The sequence below is a fragment of the Aspergillus bombycis genome (assembly GCF_001792695.1).
Source record: "Aspergillus bombycis strain NRRL26010 chromosome Unknown contig00025, whole genome shotgun sequence".
NCBI lineage: Eukaryota > Fungi > Ascomycota > Eurotiomycetes > Eurotiales > Aspergillaceae > Aspergillus > Aspergillus bombycis.
Genome location: NW_019170027.1, coordinates 2,619 through 19,737, shown reverse-complemented (window position 1 = coordinate 19,737; position 17,119 = coordinate 2,619). Strand labels below are relative to the sequence as shown.

General features: G+C 48.7%; 8 protein-coding genes across 8 annotated transcripts; 4 read left to right on the top strand and 4 right to left on the bottom strand.

The window, feature by feature from the left end:
• Positions 1-954: 954 nt before the first annotated feature.
• ABOM_003892 (putative glycosyl hydrolase) lies at positions 955-2,207 on the bottom strand (the record flags this gene model as incomplete). Its single annotated transcript, XM_022531022.1, has 3 exons — positions 955-1,357; positions 1,426-1,679; positions 1,740-2,207. 3 exons carry the CDS (start codon positions 2,205-2,207, stop codon positions 955-957), a joined length of 1,125 nt encoding a protein of 374 aa, XP_022390916.1.
• Positions 2,208-3,835: 1,628 nt separating this feature from the next.
• ABOM_003891 (efflux pump antibiotic resistance protein) lies at positions 3,836-5,821 on the top strand (the record flags this gene model as incomplete). The annotated part of the gene is made up of 7 exons (XM_022531021.1): positions 3,836-4,058; positions 4,112-4,331; positions 4,386-4,483; positions 4,536-4,656; positions 4,720-5,542; positions 5,595-5,700; positions 5,754-5,821. 7 exons carry the CDS (start codon positions 3,836-3,838, stop codon positions 5,819-5,821), a joined length of 1,659 nt encoding a protein of 552 aa, XP_022390913.1.
• A 606-nt stretch (positions 5,822-6,427) lies between these two features.
• ABOM_003890 (putative dUTPase) lies at positions 6,428-6,952 on the top strand (the record flags this gene model as incomplete). Its single annotated transcript, XM_022531020.1, has 1 exon — positions 6,428-6,952. The coding sequence occupies one exon, from the start codon at positions 6,428-6,430 to the stop codon at positions 6,950-6,952; it is 525 nt and encodes a 174-aa protein (XP_022390914.1).
• A 1,313-nt stretch (positions 6,953-8,265) lies between these two features.
• Positions 8,266-8,682, top strand: ABOM_003889 (VOC family protein; the record flags this gene model as incomplete). The annotated part of the gene is made up of 1 exon (XM_022531019.1): positions 8,266-8,682. The coding sequence occupies one exon, from the start codon at positions 8,266-8,268 to the stop codon at positions 8,680-8,682; it is 417 nt and encodes a 138-aa protein (XP_022390849.1).
• Positions 8,683-8,907: 225 nt separating this feature from the next.
• On the bottom strand, positions 8,908-9,803 carry ABOM_003888 (uncharacterized protein; the record flags this gene model as incomplete). Its single annotated transcript, XM_022531018.1, has 2 exons — positions 8,908-9,509; positions 9,566-9,803. 2 exons carry the CDS (start codon positions 9,801-9,803, stop codon positions 8,908-8,910), a joined length of 840 nt encoding a protein of 279 aa, XP_022390848.1.
• Positions 9,804-10,336: 533 nt separating this feature from the next.
• On the top strand, positions 10,337-11,730 carry ABOM_003887 (uncharacterized protein; the record flags this gene model as incomplete). The annotated part of the gene is made up of 2 exons (XM_022531017.1): positions 10,337-11,341; positions 11,404-11,730. The coding sequence occupies 2 exons, from the start codon at positions 10,337-10,339 to the stop codon at positions 11,728-11,730; spliced, it is 1,332 nt and encodes a 443-aa protein (XP_022390851.1).
• Positions 11,731-12,095: 365 nt separating this feature from the next.
• On the bottom strand, positions 12,096-12,414 carry ABOM_003886 (uncharacterized protein; the record flags this gene model as incomplete). The annotated part of the gene is made up of 2 exons (XM_022531016.1): positions 12,096-12,147; positions 12,215-12,414. 2 exons carry the CDS (start codon positions 12,412-12,414, stop codon positions 12,096-12,098), a joined length of 252 nt encoding a protein of 83 aa, XP_022390850.1.
• Positions 12,415-14,970: 2,556 nt separating this feature from the next.
• ABOM_003885 (DUF3632 domain-containing protein) lies at positions 14,971-15,926 on the bottom strand (the record flags this gene model as incomplete). The annotated part of the gene is made up of 3 exons (XM_022531015.1): positions 14,971-15,410; positions 15,459-15,522; positions 15,588-15,926. 3 exons carry the CDS (start codon positions 15,924-15,926, stop codon positions 14,971-14,973), a joined length of 843 nt encoding a protein of 280 aa, XP_022390852.1.
• Positions 15,927-17,119: the final 1,193 nt, after the last annotated feature.

Genomic DNA, 17,119 nt, shown 5'->3' with positions numbered 1-17,119 from the left:
ACACAAAGCGAGTACTGCGGCGGTTAGGTGAGATGCAATTACAATGTTTCAAATGCTCTCAAGGACGTGAGTTGTCGCGTTCCAATGCTTATAATCCAACCCCATGGAAACTGCAACGGCATCTTCTTCAAGACCATACTATTGAATGTACTCCTAGAGTTTGGGCCATGCAGATCAGTCCTCGGTCGGCTAATTTACGTGACATCCTCCGCACAGCCCGTTCTTCTACCATTGGGCCGCGCCTATACAGCTTATCCTGTTGGGGAAATCCCTCGGGAGCGGCCGTGGGTTGTCAAGCGCGTCGTGGACTTGTCGTACTGCGGAGGAGAGTGATGGATGGGCGGTTCTGGATAGTTGATTGGGCGCATATTGCAAAGGAAAATGTCGGCCAAGGGCTGTGGCATTGGGATACGAGCAGATCACTGGCCTACTCGCTGGTGGATCGTTGATCCCATCCCCTCCGTAGTGGGTCGTATAATGTATTGGTGGATTCCCGCGGCGGCTGTGCCATTGCGAGATACGCTAAGTGGGACGGGATCATGGAGGATCTCGGGGAGATTGATAGGGGAGATACGGCACTGAAGGCGGGGTTGAAATGCATTCAAGAGGTTGAGCATTGGCCCAGACACGCCAAATATACATCCTCCTGTGCCTGAAATGCCAGTCCATAGTGCCTGGCACAACACGTCCACCGCCCTCAGCACCGCTTTATCCTGAAATGGTTTAGTGTGATGAATGCTAGGCTCCGAACAAACCAGGCAAACAGTCTACAAGAATGCGCTTTGTTCTCCTGTTCTGCCTCTTTTGAATTTTTGTGGTATTTGCGCTATGCAAGATGATGTAAAACTATGTAACGAAGCCAATGAGTTTTATGCTGCTTGCCAGAGCAGATATGCAAATCTAGCGATCTATATGCCGAACGCCTTGACTCAATCAAACGGAAATTTTTCAAAATCAAATCCCAATCGCAGCAACCAGCGCATCCATGGCAGAGCTATGTGTCGAAGCGTCCACCTGAGAGACGGGGCCGGCCCAGTCCACACCCAGCTGGTTCTGCGCATTCCGATCGTTGTGCCAGATACTGTTGGCCGACGCGTTAATGACCTTCACGTACGCATCGTCCGGGGCGACGGAGTGTAGGAGCTTCAAATTCCGGATGAAGATCCCCTTGAACTGCGTTTCGTTGCTGTCACAGCTGTCCGGTTCACACGACTCCTGGATGACGTGGTTCTCGTCCGCCAGATACGCGATCGAAGCGTTGGCAAGCTTTGCTGCAGCATCCACGTATGATTCGTTCGAGACGGCTCGGTCCAGTTCGGCGAGACCTCCTAGAACGACTGCTTGGTTGTAAGACCAGCTGTTCCGGTATGGTTAGTCTTCAGCTCCCATAATGTGTGCTTGGGAAATTGAGTGGTCAAGACTTACATTGTTCCCCCGTTATTCTTACAATCGCTCGATAATCCATCGTTGATGGTGTTGTTTACGTTGATCATCCCGCTGTCCTTGAACCACGTCCATTGTCGACGAGCCCAGTCGACGTAATAATCGCGATTCGAGGCACGATTGGCCAGATGCGCGGCGAGCGAGAAGAAAAGCTCGTTTGTGATGGCATTCACGTAAACATGTGTAAAATCGGAGTCAATTCCTCCATTACCACATTTCGATGGCCAAGCTTGACTCTGAACGGCCAACTGTTAGCAACAATGCCGAATGCAAGAAAAGTAGAAGGAAATCCCTACCAAATGCTTGAAAATCCCGGCTGCCAAATCCAAGTAATCCTCGACTCCGGTCACATCGTACGCGGCGATCCACGCTAGCCCCCACCATGCATCGTCATCATAGGACCCATCAAGCCATTGCGTGGCGTCTACAGAACGCTTTGTGCTCACGGCACTGGAATAGTATGAATCGTTATTCCGGTCGGGATACGGGTTCGACACGGGGCCAACGCTGAAGGTGTTGGCGAACACTTCTTTTACAGTAGTGTTGACCGACTCAGAGTCGTCGACGAGCGCCAGGTCGGCCAACACTGTCATGCAATTGGCCCCGTTCCACCACCCGCAGGTATTCCACATGCCTGTGGATGCATTATACCATGTCTGCAGCGTGGTGAGAGCGGTTTCTGCTCGGGTAATAGCGGCGCTCTCTGCGGACACGCATGTCGCCAGAAGCAAGGGGGCCAAAAGCGACCGGGGTGAGGGAGACATTTTCGAATTGGGATATGACGGACAGGACGAGATAGGTCAGCAATCAGCAGCCATGGCCCTGTCCCTGCTTCTTATAACACCGGGAAAAAAAAAAAATCAAACATAGACCCCCACTAATGCAGGGGCCAAGGGAGATGGAAAACACGTAAGTGTGCAGGCAACAAGGAACCAGGGGTGCATATGCCCTCAGGCATTCTGGAATCCATCAAATGGCCCTGTCACATCCCTGGTATGCAAAGAATGGAGCAAAGCCCCATTCTTGAAACTGGAGACCCATTCGTGATACATCACCCGATTAGCCGCCGTTATTGCCGAGCTTAAACTTCAGACTTTACATCTCTGCCTGTTCCTGACACTGTACCTGATGGGTCCTGAATATCATTGCCGTATTTGACCAGTGATCCATGGTTGATCGCCGGCAGAAGTTTTGCGTTGCCACACATCTCCGAAGCGCCGAGCTTTGAAGTCGGCCACTTCCCGATATATTGGTCGGATTTTCAATAGTCACCAGTGATAGGCAATGATCATTCCGCTTCTACAAGGTTACCAACAGCTTGGACCGCCAGGACTTATATGTCGACTGAAACAAAAACAAAACTCACGACGAAAGGGGCTATATTCTCTAACAATCCAAGGGGTTGAATAATCCGAACCTTAGGTGAGCATCCATAGAATTTGAGCCTCGACCGGATCCTTTCCATGGTTCGGATGAACTCAGATCTATCCTATGCTTTAGACCCGGCTATAGTTCGCTTTCACAATGCCCAAGTGGGTATTGATTAGTTCAGCTCTAGACTTCTAGGCATTCTGGGTAGTGGGAATGTATCGTGGACAGCCCTATTGTGGGAATTCGAATTTTTGACTGAAAATTTTGAAGTACGTATGTCCTCGCACAACAGTATCGGATAGTAGTTAATTGGCCCTTTCGTTTGGCCAATTGTTGGGAAATACGTCTTTTTCTTGACCGAAGAATTACTTATGTAGTTACTTTTTGTTTTTATATTATTAATATTTTTTTTTTTTGTTTTTTCTTTCCCTCTCATGTCACTCCTTAGTATAATGCGTTCGTCGGCCGGTCTACAGTTACCCGCCGAATAGTCCAAAATATATAATCAGTCCCGAAGAATGTTTGACATCTCCACCGGGCGTCGCCCCTTCAAATGTCACTACTCATGCAAATCCCAATGTCACCGTAGCTAAATTCCTTTGTGGATAAAATCTGAAACTCGAATCGACTTTATTCCAACGTCAGAGTAGTATAGAGCTCGATATCGGCGTCGTTGGATCAGTCATCCATATCCGATATGACGTGCTTCCGGTATCCGATGAGCAACGCAATTCCACGCGATTGATTGGCGCCCGTCCTTGAAATCGGTGGGATTCAATCTCGCCTGGTAGATAGCTCCTTTTAAATACCCACTAAGAAGAAGCGAAGGTTGTTATTTGAGTAGGCCCCAATAGTGTCAAGCAGCTTCTATGGCCCGGTCAAAGCTTAGGGCCAGGGACGCACGGCTGTCGGCAATTGCGCCATCGGGCTAGCTGAAGCTGTCGTAATGATAAAATAACTTATTCCCCTTCGTTCCTCGCTACATCGAGGTTTAGATAGACGACATTCAGGCACTGCAGTTATGGTTGTCGATGCAGATGGCGTGGCTCGTCCCGATTCCCCTCAGCAGGGACGGGACGGAACAGGGTCTCCTTACCAGGCTATCTCGAAGGACAGCGATAGACAGCCAAATGGCCATGGCAATGACGAGGAAAGTGCATTACTTTCCCCTCCGACCGCAAATGACGAGCGTGAAGTACACCTTTCGACTAGTGTCAGCACCATTGTGGCCGTCTTACTACTCGGTTAGAACCGATACTGGCTGGATGAACGGAACTAGGTGACTGACTTGTGATAGGCGAATTTATCTCAAATGCCGATAGCACGTTAGTCATGGCTGCGACGGCAAAGGTGTCGTCCGAATTCAACAAGCTTCAAGATGCCAGCTGGCTGTCAACGGGATATACTCTGGGCGTCTGTGCCGCGCAACCGATGTACGGAAAGCTGAGCGATATATATGGACGGAAAGCGCTTCTGCTTGCGGCATACGTTCTGTTTGGCTTGGGTTGCTTGGTCTCGTAGGTTCTGTATACCGTGGTGTTGCTCTTCGATGCTAACCAGTGGTTGTTCAGGGGCATCGGTCGGGATCTTTGGACGGTCATCCTCGGCCGAGCAGTCAGTGGTATCGGAGGTGCTGGTATCATGACCCTTGGCTCGGTCATTATCACCGGTAGGTGTTCAAGGGACCATAATAGAATTCTTGCGACTGACTTGCTTTGCAGACATTGTGCCCCGACGTGAGGTCGCCTCGTGGAGAGCATATATCAATATCGCCATGACTTTGGGTCGAAGTCTCGGAGGCCCTGTCGGTGGATGGCTGACGGACGCCATCGGATGGCGCTGGTATGCTCTCACAGAAAGTCCTTGAAGAATATCATTAACACTGCGATCTTACTTCTGTCCTAGGCTGTTCCTTCTCCAGATCCCATTCATCGTCATCGGTGGTCTTCTGGTGATTGCCAAGTTGAACATCACATACCACGCCACATCGAAAGCCTCTATCCGCCGCGTTGACTTCCTGGGAGCGGGACTACTTGGAGTATCTGTGGTGGCCATCATCATGCTCCTTGATCGAGGCGGCCATGCCTTCCCGTGGATCTCACTGCCTTCCTTCCTGTTGGGCGGTATCGGCATCGCATCACTTCTGCTCTTCGTTTGGGCGGAACGCGTCGCAGCCGAGCCCATCTTCGATCTTCGGATTCTTGCCCGACCAAACGTGGCATCCAGCTATATGGTTGGGTTCCTTCAGATCACCAGCCAGCTGGGCATGCTCTTCTCCGTCCCGTTGTACTTCCAAGTCACACAACGCGCCTCCGCGACGGTTGCAGGCGGTCATCTGGTGCCAGCCGTGGTCGGCAACACGATCGGAGGTTTAGTAGCGGGCAATTTCATCCGTCGAACCGGCCGCTACAAGACATTGCTAGTCATGGGAGGGCTTGTCGCGGCACTTACTCATGTTCTCATGCTCCTCCGATGGAACGGCCACACGAACGTGGGAGAATCCCTGTATATCATTCCCGGCGGTATCGGCACAGGTATCGCATCGGCGTCTGCGTTCGTCGCTATGACGGCTTTACTAGAGCCCCAGGACATGGCAATGGCGACGGGTGGATATATGCTCGTCGTCAGTTTTGCCATGACCATGGGTATCACCATGACCAACACGGTTCTCGGACTCGGATTCAAGCATCAGCTAGAACAGAACCTGCACGGCAAGGGAGCGCAAAAGGTGAGAGTCCTCGACAGTAATCATTGGACAATATGTGTACTGACCATTGTAGATCATTCGTCGCGCGACGTCGGATACTAATTATATTGCAAAACTTGAAGGAAAGATCTGGGAGGTTGTGGTGGGCTGCTTTGTGGCGGGCTTGAAGAATACTTACGGTGAGTCCTTTTCACAACTTCAATTAGGTACATTTATACTAATGGATGGGTAGTGATCTGCCTCGTTTTCTCGATCTTGGGCTCGTTGATTGCATTGACGATCCGTCATCATCGTTTGTAGAATGCTAGATGGGGTAAGAAAAGTGTCAGGGATAATCTGTGAATTGACATGACCATGATCAGTAGTCTTCGTTTCTTCTACAAAGTCCATTCGCTAGTTTTTACAAAGATAATTTACCTGTGAATAAGTTCCAAATGTTATTACTCTTAAGGATGGCGAGCCGTTGGTGATCCGTAGCTAAACATTAGCTTCAGGGTTCTGACTTGGGAATATAATCCACAAGGCACTTTAGTCCAGGACTACCCACCAGGTCTGAGCAATGCAAAAACGGGAGTCAGGAACAGTATGCTACATTATCAGGGGCAAGTTCTGTGAGAACGTTAGCGGTCAACCAAATCGTCTGTGCACTGTTCTTCGGACAAAAGTCTTCGCAGGGAACTTTTCATAAAACCCGGGCCCGCAAACTAATTTAATCGACAAGAGAGACTGGTCAGCGCTAAAATAAGACATGCAGCCGCACCTTGTTGCGAATGGCTTATTAAGACAAGTTAGGTGGCATAAATAGGACGGTGACCTTGAAATAATATTCATTCTTTCTGCAGCATTCGCCATCATCACCACCCACGTTATTCGGTTCAAAATCTCAGCAACACCATTAGGGTTAACATGATTCTCAGTGGACTCGAGGTGGTCACCCGCCAATTAGTGCGTAACCTACGACATGTCACCCAGCAGCAACAGCCCTGCGGTGTCGACCTTACTCTCCGTCAAGTTTGCGAATGGACCTCAGCGGCTCGCATAGACTTCGATAATACTCAGCGTCAGGCGGCCAAGACGTCTATCCTGCCTTTCGACAGCATTAGCCACGCAATCACATTACAGCCAGGCGCCTACTTGGTTGATTTCAACGAAACCGTTCAAATCCCCCGGAATTGCATGGGAAGCGTTTTCCCTAGATCATCGCTGTGGCGGTCCGGCGTCGGGATTGTTGCGGGTGTGGTCGATGCTGGATACGAAGGGGCTATGGGAGCTCTTCTAGAAGTGAAAAACCCCCATGGAGTCGTTCTTTACCAAAACGCCAAGCTCGCACAGATTGTATTCCAGGAATTGGGGGAAGCGGTCGAGGGATATAACGGTATCTATCAATCCTCAAGAAGTTCTGTTGGGCGCGATGGGACAGGAAGGATGTAATGGTTGAGGAATGCCTAATCTTCGGAGCTTCGAGCCAGGAAGGGTAGTAAACACCCTAGGAAGGTGTATACCAAGGACACGAGAACTCGTGAAGGTTTCTCTGGTCTGCTATATAGTTGGTTTTATTCGTGATGTCTTGTGCCTTTTGGCTAGAATGTTATTGTGTCACTCGGTATGCCTACATATTCTAAATGTTTACCCAAGAGCTTGGGGACAAATGATGGGGTTGGGCTGAATATGCAGGTGTATATGTGGGCGAAGGTCTGAATTGACAACCTGATTAATTCTCAATCAAGTCACCTAAATACACCACCGCTGCATGTTCCACGAGAAGGATTCAACGAAAATGGCTGCGGCTCATCACGAGATGTATTGAGATAGGAAATATGAGGTATCATCCCATGATGATCCCAATTGTTGACCCAGTTCAATGAAAGTCTTCCAGCAGCCATAGGGTTTGTCTAGCCCTTGTCACACCCTGGGAGCCCTTTGTGACATCGACTTCGACAGGAACCTGTTGGTTGTAAGCATTTGGCCCCTACGATAGCAACCACTAATAAATTAGACTGATAAGCTCGCCAACAACCAACAAATATTGCCACTGTCGTGGTCGGAATTGACCAGGCACCATGAAAATTGAATTTCAATATTTTGCTCGCCATCGCCACACTTAACACTACCAAGAAGCAAGGCCCAGTGAATCTCGTACAACGTATCAGAAAAAATGCTTCTGAGAGCGTGAATCTGCGAGATCCAGCACGTCTATGTAAAAGCCCGGGACTGTGGTCAAAATAAGCAAGGCTGCGTAAACAATAGGAAGCCCTTCACTATACGATGTCCTGCCGCCTGCATTCTCTGGCACAGGTGTACTGTGATGTTAAATATTATCAGTCGAGTAAGACCTGATATCCTACAATAGCTGTGGTAAAGGTGAGCCAACAACTTTGGCTGTACGCCAAGCCTAGATCAGATGTGGCATATATGCCTATTATACTTGTTAAAAGTAGACGGTCGTCACATATTCTATCATGGCCCCATAATGGAAGTAGTGATCCACTTCCACAGCAATATCAGTCAAATCAGCTCGCCCCAGGGGCCGTTATATTATGCGTCTGTGGCCCAAGGGATGAACAGGCTTTCTGCCAAGAAGAGCTATCCCCACAATGCGTCGTGTTCTGCCTAGTGCTGCCTAGACTCGAGAGATTAAGTACTGGTGAAATTGAACCAAGTTAACTACCCTAAGTCCAAAACACAATATACACACCATCCAGGCCTATATCACAGTGCCATATTACCAGCATCCACAAACCACAATGAGCTCAACAACAACATCAGTCACCCCCTTCCTCATGTTCGAAGGCGACGCCGAAGCCGCCCTGAATTTCTATGTCCAAACAATCCCAGGATCCAGCATCATCTCTATTACGCGCTATGGACCCGGAGAAGCAGGCACGGAAGGGAAGGTTTCCATGGCTAGAGCGAATATCGGGGGATCGCTTGAGGTTATGGCGATCGACAGCTACGTGAAGCACGCGTTCAAGTTCACCCCTTCGCTGTCGCTGTTTGTCAAGTTTACTGAAGAGCATGGCGATGATGCGATCGATCGCATTGTGCGTACTTTGAGTGACGGCGGGTCGGTGCTTATGCCTGTGGACAACTATGGGTTCAGTCGCCGGTTTGCGTGGGTGAACGATCGATTTGGAGTTTCGTGGCAGCTCAATCTGGAATGAGTAATTGGGGAGGGATTTCGTTAAATTATATGGAATAACTGCGTTTGACATTGGTGCAGATGTGGAATGGATATGTTCGTTTGTATGGATCAGGGATTTGTTTCTACGGGGCCAACAGTTTCCCGCAGCATGTTTTACAAAAGCATACACGGTTATGCGCAGTATAGTGTTACTGATAGCTCTACTTCAGCTCTCCTGTTTTCAGACAGCATGGTACAATCAACATCAAGCAAGCTCATATCGGACATGACTGCTATCTGCCTCCTTTATGCTACTTTCGCCAGACAGTTCATACACCGGTCTACCATCGAGACACATAGCCTCTGGCACGGCCAAATTGGTGCAAGTCTTCTCAGAAGCAGGCTCTGCGCAGGGCCCGCCATGATCGATGGATGGGTTCCGATTCATTCGCCTCTGCAAGAAGAGCAAGGCACCAATGGCAGCGCCACAGAAGGGCACGCCCAAGCCAACACTAATCCCTATCGCGAGGGCTTTATCATGCGAAGAGCGTTCACTGTTTGATTCTGCAGCATTAGACGGCGTTCCGGAGGGGGTGGCACTAGTATGTGATCCGCTCGTTATGGCCGCAGATTCTGTGGGCGTGGTTATGGGTGTGGGTGTAGGTGTAGGTGTAAGGGTCGGTGTAAGGGTGGAGCTGGAGGGCGCATCCTGATTCCAACCGATCCAGAATCGGGCGCTCCATATGCCTCCAACTGCCTGGTCTTCGCTCGAACCCTGTGCATTGACCAGTCGGAAAACGAACGGTTTGGAGTCATCTCGAGTCGGGTACCCGACTCTCCATTCGTGCCATGTAGATGCTGTGTTCACTGTAGCTGTTGTCAAGATCACCGGAGTGTGATGTGTGGGTGCTCGCTGCACTTACATGACAGGGCAACTGGATCGTCGTAGTTGGCGCCGTGGACTAGATATAGATTGGTCGCCCTGTACTTGGTTTCCCAACTGATATTCATGACGGATCCTTGTGAGAAGCACTGGGGCGCCCCGTTTGGGTAGAAGAATTTGCCATCGGGCCAAATGTCAGGTTGTGGAAGAGGCACTGCAGGACATCCAGCCAGAGCGTACTGGGCCAGGAAAAGGAGAATCCACAGCCACAGGAGCATGATATCATAGAACGGTTGATCAAACAAGTCGAAGTCTGTTATAGACGTACCAAGTAGGGAAGATAGTCTGCGAATATGTCATCGATCATGGTACTTGTCAGTCTACAAAGGTCTACACACGACTTTAAGCAATCTTTCGATTTGCCACGGTGGGATAGTCCGCTCGTCCCTGGCTGATATGGTACTGCTCTAGGGCTTAGTAAGGAGGTTGTATTCATCGTGAAGCAGGACGGAAGGATCCCAGTCCAGCATTGTGCACTAAAGCCGTGGAGCTAGGCAGGGGTCCCGTTCCTCCCATTGGGCCCGTCTCTGGATAGCGCCTACCTGATAGATGACTGTCCTATCAAAAGTATCGAGATAGCGTTCAGGGTCCATTCACCACAGAAACAAAGACATTGACGGGCGCTGACTGGTGCCGGCGAAAAAAGGCCCCCATCAACTCGATGTCACTCTATAAGTAGTGGAGACTCCCTCCCTCCGTCCATTCATCCTTCTGCCAGGGTCACCCTCACCCCTCGCACTCCCTCCCAGCAATGATTTCCTCTCGTTTTCGAAATATCCCCCTGATTGTGGCCCCTCTGCTGGCTTTTATTCTGCTAAATTATCTCTTCTGGTTTAGAACGGACACGCATGCTGCTGAGACGGGGTATATTCAACGAGAAAACAACACCAACGGGGACCCAGCCACATCGAATCCATCTGGCTGCCCCGAACTACCGGGGATACACGACGTGCTGGTGGTCCTAAAGACGGGCGCCACCGAAGCATTGGAGAAAGTGCCCGTCCACGTTAACACCACCCTTAAATGTATTCCGAATTTCGTTCTTTTTTCCGACTTCGAAGAGGAAATTGCTGGCGTCCAAGCGCATGACGTCCTACGCGGTGTGGACGAGACGATAAAGCAAACACACCCGGAGTTCGATCTCTACAATCGGCTACGTGAATCCGGTCGGGCGGGGCTAACAGTAGAAGACATCAACGACGATCCAAGCACGCCATCCGGCAAGCCCGATAATCGGGGGTGGCTGCTGGACAAGTGGAAATTCTTGCCCATGATCAATGAAACCCTCAATATTCGAGCCGATGCAAAGTGGTACGTCTTCATCGAGGCAGACACGTATGTGGTATGGCCGAACCTTCTGGCATGGCTAGAGAAGTTTGATCCCAGCCAGCCATACTATATGGGATCGGGGGTAAACATTTTGAACATCAACTTCGGCCATGGAGGGTCTGGTCTTGTTATATCCCACGCCGCTATGCATAAGGTTTCCGAGTATCGTGCGTCCAGAGTGAAGGAATATGACGATTTTACCGCTAGCCAGTGGGCCGGCGATTGCGTTCTTGGAAAGGCGCTGAAGGATGCAGGAGTCGGTCTTTTTTTCTCAAATCCCATGCTACAGGGCGACACACCTTGGACCTTCTCACATTATGGACCGAACAATGATCATCATTGGTGTACGCCTGTGGTAACCTATCACCATATGACTCCGGACGATATTCGCGAAACTTGGGCGTTTGAGCGGACTTGGTGGGCAAATGTAAGTAGATGCTGGCCCTGGCCCCGAGCTAAACAGAACTATACTTATTCAGACACTACCAGACACAAAGGCAGACCCTTCTGCATGCCGATGTATTCGAAGAGTTTGTCCGTCCACAAATCGGGCAGATGAAGCAGGACTGGGACAATGCCTCCTCCGATGAGAACATTGAAGGCACCGACAGTCAAGAGATCTGTCAAGCGCAATGCGAGAAGGATCGCAAATGCCACCAATACTCCTACGAGCCGGGAAAGTGCTTGACCTCCAAGGTAGCCCGGCGAGGCAGTAGAAAAGCTGGCATGGGCTCTGGCTGGATGGCTGAAAGGATTAATAAAACCATGAACGGCCTCGGTTCTTGCCGAACGGTAAAGTGGATTACTCCACGATAGTCCTGGCTCTCTATTCATGGTTGGTGAGTCGATTAATTGCCAAGCGGTGTCACTTTGGCCCTTGTACATACATACACTCATCATCGGTTATGGATTTCTTAGAACCCCATCTGCAGGCGGTTGGGGGAAACTCAGGACATACACAACGAAGACGAAGTTTTTTCATTTGATTGACTGCCTACTTTTCAGCTCCATGTGGCTTTCTGACGTGGAGTGACCATAAATGCCAAATGGCCGTGCTGCATGGCCTTCGTCTGACAATGATTGCCGGGCACCTTCGGTTCCAGCAGGGCCATCCAAATAGTAGACATTATAGCTGAAGCTAGTAGGGGTATTAATTAAATAGTACTATCCCGACTATTCTCCTATTCCGGCATCCCAGCCGTGATGCGGAATTTATTGACATTAAGATATTTACTAAAAGGCTGTTAGCAATCGCGACATCATCTGTACGTAGATACAACTCACATCCCATGAGTTATACTTGTTCCGTACTTGAAACTCAAAGTGACCATCGTTGTTGAACAGCCAGTTACCCACCATGAGACTAGCGGAGACGAAGTTGCCATGGTTATTCAGAAGCTCAGCACGATGGACAGGCAGCTTGTCGGGACCTTCGAAGCTGAACGTAATGTTCCGGGCATGTTGAGAGAATTGCTTACCTGCCACCATGAGTTGGCCCATATGAGAATAACATGATTAGAGACTCAGCTGGATAAACGAAGAAAATAAAGCATATCATTGAAATTGCCAAGCTATAAGTCTAGATTGATGTGCGAAGACTTTTGGTTGTCGCCGTCCAAAAGGACAACATGGAAGGTCGGACCCTCCATACGGACGCTGTTCTCAGCAGCATTGAAGTAGTTCTCATTCATAGTGAATTCTTTAGGATGATGATTAAAGATTTCAGTGATTGAAGAAGAGTGTGAGGAGATACTGAAAGGAGGAGGAAACACTAATCAGGGCAAACCTCCTGACCTACATATAGTAAGATACAGACCTTCCCCGTTCTTCAGTTGGGTCCTTGATTCTCATTTGGCTTTGTATCTAGCCATATCCTTGGTATTCATTCGCTTATTACCATAGATCCTCACAGGCGTAGTGAGGATCATAGCCTATCAGAGCTTAATGAGATGGCTTTTGATAAGATGAAAATCGACCATTCGATCTCGGCACCCATAGCGACTTCTTGATTAGAGGGGCAATGGGCTTGTAAAGTATGGGTGAAGATTAGAAAGCTTCAGGAGTGGGTGAGAGCAAAGGAACGGAAAATACAGCAAAAAAAGAAAATACATACAACAGGAGGGATTCGCTGATAGTCACCCACCCAACTACTAACCTCCCGGCGTGTGGCTTCTGCACGGTCAATAGATCGCTGCGTGCCCTTGCAGAGTAAGTACAGATAATGATACCTAGTCGTCGCGCACCTAGCGTGGGTATATTTTAGAGAGATATAATAACTTGCCACATTCACTATCCTGTGGCGATGGGTCAAAACATACACCCATATCTATCTATATCTACCTAGACTATCGGCGGTGCCAGCTCTCTGATTTAGTATATAGCCTCATTCAGTCAGACGTCCAGTCTCTTGGGAGTTGTGCTTCGCCACCTTTTCTACTAGTTAGCCAAAGCTGAATAATTGAGTTGTTTCGGATATAACAAGATTAGTATGTCAGTCTCCCATATTGATATCCTTCTCTCCCGTCCGGATTTTGGGCGAAACCTCGGATATATCCTTTGTTCAGGCAGTCTCGAAAATCTCATCTCATTGTGTCATAAATAAATATAAAGCATTGATAAATAATTCCTGATAGTTCCTATACCCTCACCTGTGATACCCTAGTCCGCAGGTATACTTCACAGTCGAAGAAATGTAGTGAAGCCGATATATCTTGCTCTAACGACCCAAGTGAGAACCTTCACGGCGAACAGTCTAAAGAACACAAGCGAAAGACACAGCGATCGGGATCGGGAGAAGGAGCCCCCAAACGGCTTCGAGTTCCTCATTACCAACAAGGGAAGATTCCTTTACCGGCCCTCGTTCTCATTTCTTATCTCTACCGCTTCATGAACGTTTGCAGTTCCTTTCTTGGCTATTCGAAGGTGCCCTGCCACGTTGCATGCCTGATACTGGGTCGCCAACTTGTAAGGAGGGAACTGCATGGCCAACCTGTCAGTCAACTCCCCTACGTGAAATTGAACAAAGCCAGAGTGACTACAGTGTGCTTCAGGGAAGCTCCAGGAAGCGCATGCCATGGTCGGAAGAGGAGAAAGCCCTTTTAAGGAATTTGAGGAAGGAACGAGGTTTGCCTTGGTCGGAGGTCGCCAGCTGCTTCGCGGAGCAATTTCCCGGTCGAAACCAAGGTTCCATACAAGTATACTGGAGCTCAAAACTCAGTGACATATCAAGTTAGATAATTTTTTCTCGTACGCCTGATTTGTCAGCCGCATGGAAGTTAATGTACGTATTAATATTATTTTATGCCCTGCTGTCTCTTACCGTTTATCGTTAGGTTCGCTTTCCTCTTGGCGATCGGTCCCGGAGCGTTATCTTCAGCATCAAGTGTGCTATGCGGAAAGAGTGACATACTGGCTCAAAAAACGGAATGGAGTTGAAGTAGAGAGACCCGACTTTTCTGGTCAGAGCAGAGGTCCGCATAATAGTGAACTGTGTGAGGGATGTAAAGCTGGTCATTGTCCCAACTCGAATGAGGATTTAGCATTGGTACTGGCCAGGCAAGTTTCGCACCAGGATTTCTCATACACTAACCAACAATTCTAGATTGTCTATCTGAGTACTACGGCTGAGGTGATTAAGCTATACCATGCTAGTGCCTTGAGGCAAGGAAATGTCTATTAGTATGGTTTTAGGGCTTCCTACAATCTCATGGTTCCGTTGTCGTTATAAAAGTATTTTCTAAGGACAGGCTCCAGGAGTGCGATGGCCAACCTCGAGGCAATTTTCATAGCGCGAGATGTGAAATAGTGGAGTGCGAATTGGTGTCCCAATGAATACCATTGCATATCCCTTTAGAACCATGAGATTTACAGCTCGTAGATGAAAGGCACGGGTTGGGATATCCAGCGGATATCAAACAGGTCGAACATGCCCAGTCTTGTGACAAATATTATTTATACAACATTTCTATAATTCAGGAGAATAAAACGAGTTCCAGCTCTATAACCATATACACTTCTAGACGGCTCAATGCTAGTATGCTAGTATGCTAGCATGCTTTAAGTTGTATATTCTTGCTCTATCAATTCCATCCCTCTCTTAGCTCTCAGAATAGCTTGTTTGGTACAATCGTCAGCCTTTTCGCCAATATAACCAAAGCGACACTTCCAAAATTGCCACCTTTCAAGGCAAACCACGTTGGTACCAGGATATAAAGATCCTGTTGCAGCCGAGAGGCATTCCTCATGGCCTTCTGTCCCCTGAATCGCTGCCCCGTAGAGGAATACACCACTGTGCTTGATCCATTCTGCCGCTGCTCTGACATGAAATCCGCCCCCGAGAATCCCAGACGGCTCTTCAAGGGCTTCCCGGAGTTCCCATATACCAAAGATGGTCCATGATATCGCGTCGAGCTTAAGAAGTCGCGCGGCGAACGCATTCAGATTAATCCACTCCTCCGCCTCATGGCTTGCAATGGGGCCTTCAGTGGATGAGGGTGCTATTCGTGTGAGCAATGACCCAAGAAAAGGATAACTATGAAACTCACCAACCCAAGCTTCTCTCATGCTAGGACCCAGCAAAGGTAGATCCGCCCAGAGACGGATGGTCGACTATAGATACTCAATGCTCAGTCCAAGTGGCCTTCTATAATTAACGTGATATGGAGATAACTCACCTGCCAAATCTCAATGCTCAACGGAGGCAACAGTGTAAGAGCCTCCACAAGGTCTACCATGCGGTCTTGAAAGGGGTGGGCGTGGGGAACCTGCCGGGCAAGACGGATAAAGGCATCCCACACCAGCCAGAGAAATTCCTCAAGTTCGTCCTCCTGGACTTCTTCATGTGTTTGCTTTGAGCGCCTCGCAGGATTAAGCTTGTCAATTTCCTCCGCGGCCACTCGAATAGAATCCGCATCGAAGCTATGAAGAAGGCCTTCGAGAGTATGTAACACTTGTTGTTCAACAACGCCTGCCTCCTCATGGATGAGGGCTTGTAAGGAGAGGCTGATCGACATTGTTAACAATTTTTCCTCTCGTTCCAGGGGAAATCATGTAGCTCGACTTTTGGTCAAGAAAGGAGTTTGAAAGCACGCGAATCGTCGGTTGTCCGGACTTACAGCTAAACCTTTGTAGGTTGGCATCGGACTAGGCTCTACGAAGGTTCAAACAGCCTAGACAGCGACACTCTAAACCTTGATGTTGTAGACGCAGTCGTCTAGAGCACCTGTAAAGAGGAAATACGCCTAGCGAATCCACAGTTGTAGGGGTTATATCACCTAAAATACTCTATATTGGTAATTATCGACAGAAATCCAGCTATCTAGTCTTAACTGCCTTTGCGCAGAATGAGACTTAAGCCACGACAAGCCCAAGAAATTAAGTTATCAGTTCACTATTAGTTGTTTCATCTAGACCCACCACAAACTATCTGTCGTTGGGGTGGCCTGTCATCAAGGTACACGATAGACGACGAAATTACTCCGAAATCCAACTGGTTTGGTCTGATGTAACCTCTTGTCTACCATGGGATCGCGTTTTGACTAGAAGTCTGCGACGGTGTGGCGTTGGATCAGGGCTTGGCCATGGCAGGATCGACGAGACCCACAGACCATGTTTTCCAGACCGTTTTAACCTTGAAATTTTATTGCCTAAACTGCTTGGCATGTCGAGGATATTACTACATCGAGGCCTGCCTCTGTGAACTGTTATTCTCGCAGATTATGACCCTATTAATAGGCTACTGACTAGATATTCCAGAGGAGTAACTTGCCCTCATTTCCATTAGCCATGTCTGATGTGCAGATAAGCAGCTCAGCTGGGTCTGTCAGAGACGCTATTCATTACACTATATTCATTGTGCGACTAGAGCTTGACTTCGTATCTGACAATTGTGGAACCTTAGGAAATGAGCCACGACGTTATAGCAATGATAAGCTTATTATTTTGAGTTGCCAAGTTTCTTTTGAGTACAGACTAATAAATAGATATTACAGGTTACGAAATGTACGCAGGCTACTGCAGGGTTTCCTGCAGCTCCTAATGGACAGGTTTGCACTTATATCGCACCACAATCGATTCGTAACGGAGCAACGCGGGTGGTAGTCAGTAAATTAACGCATGGCTCCCCTAAATGCCATCCACTTTAGCCACACTCCATAACATAAAGCTGCATTCTAGACCGCATGCCAAGTGCCGTGCCTTTCAGGGG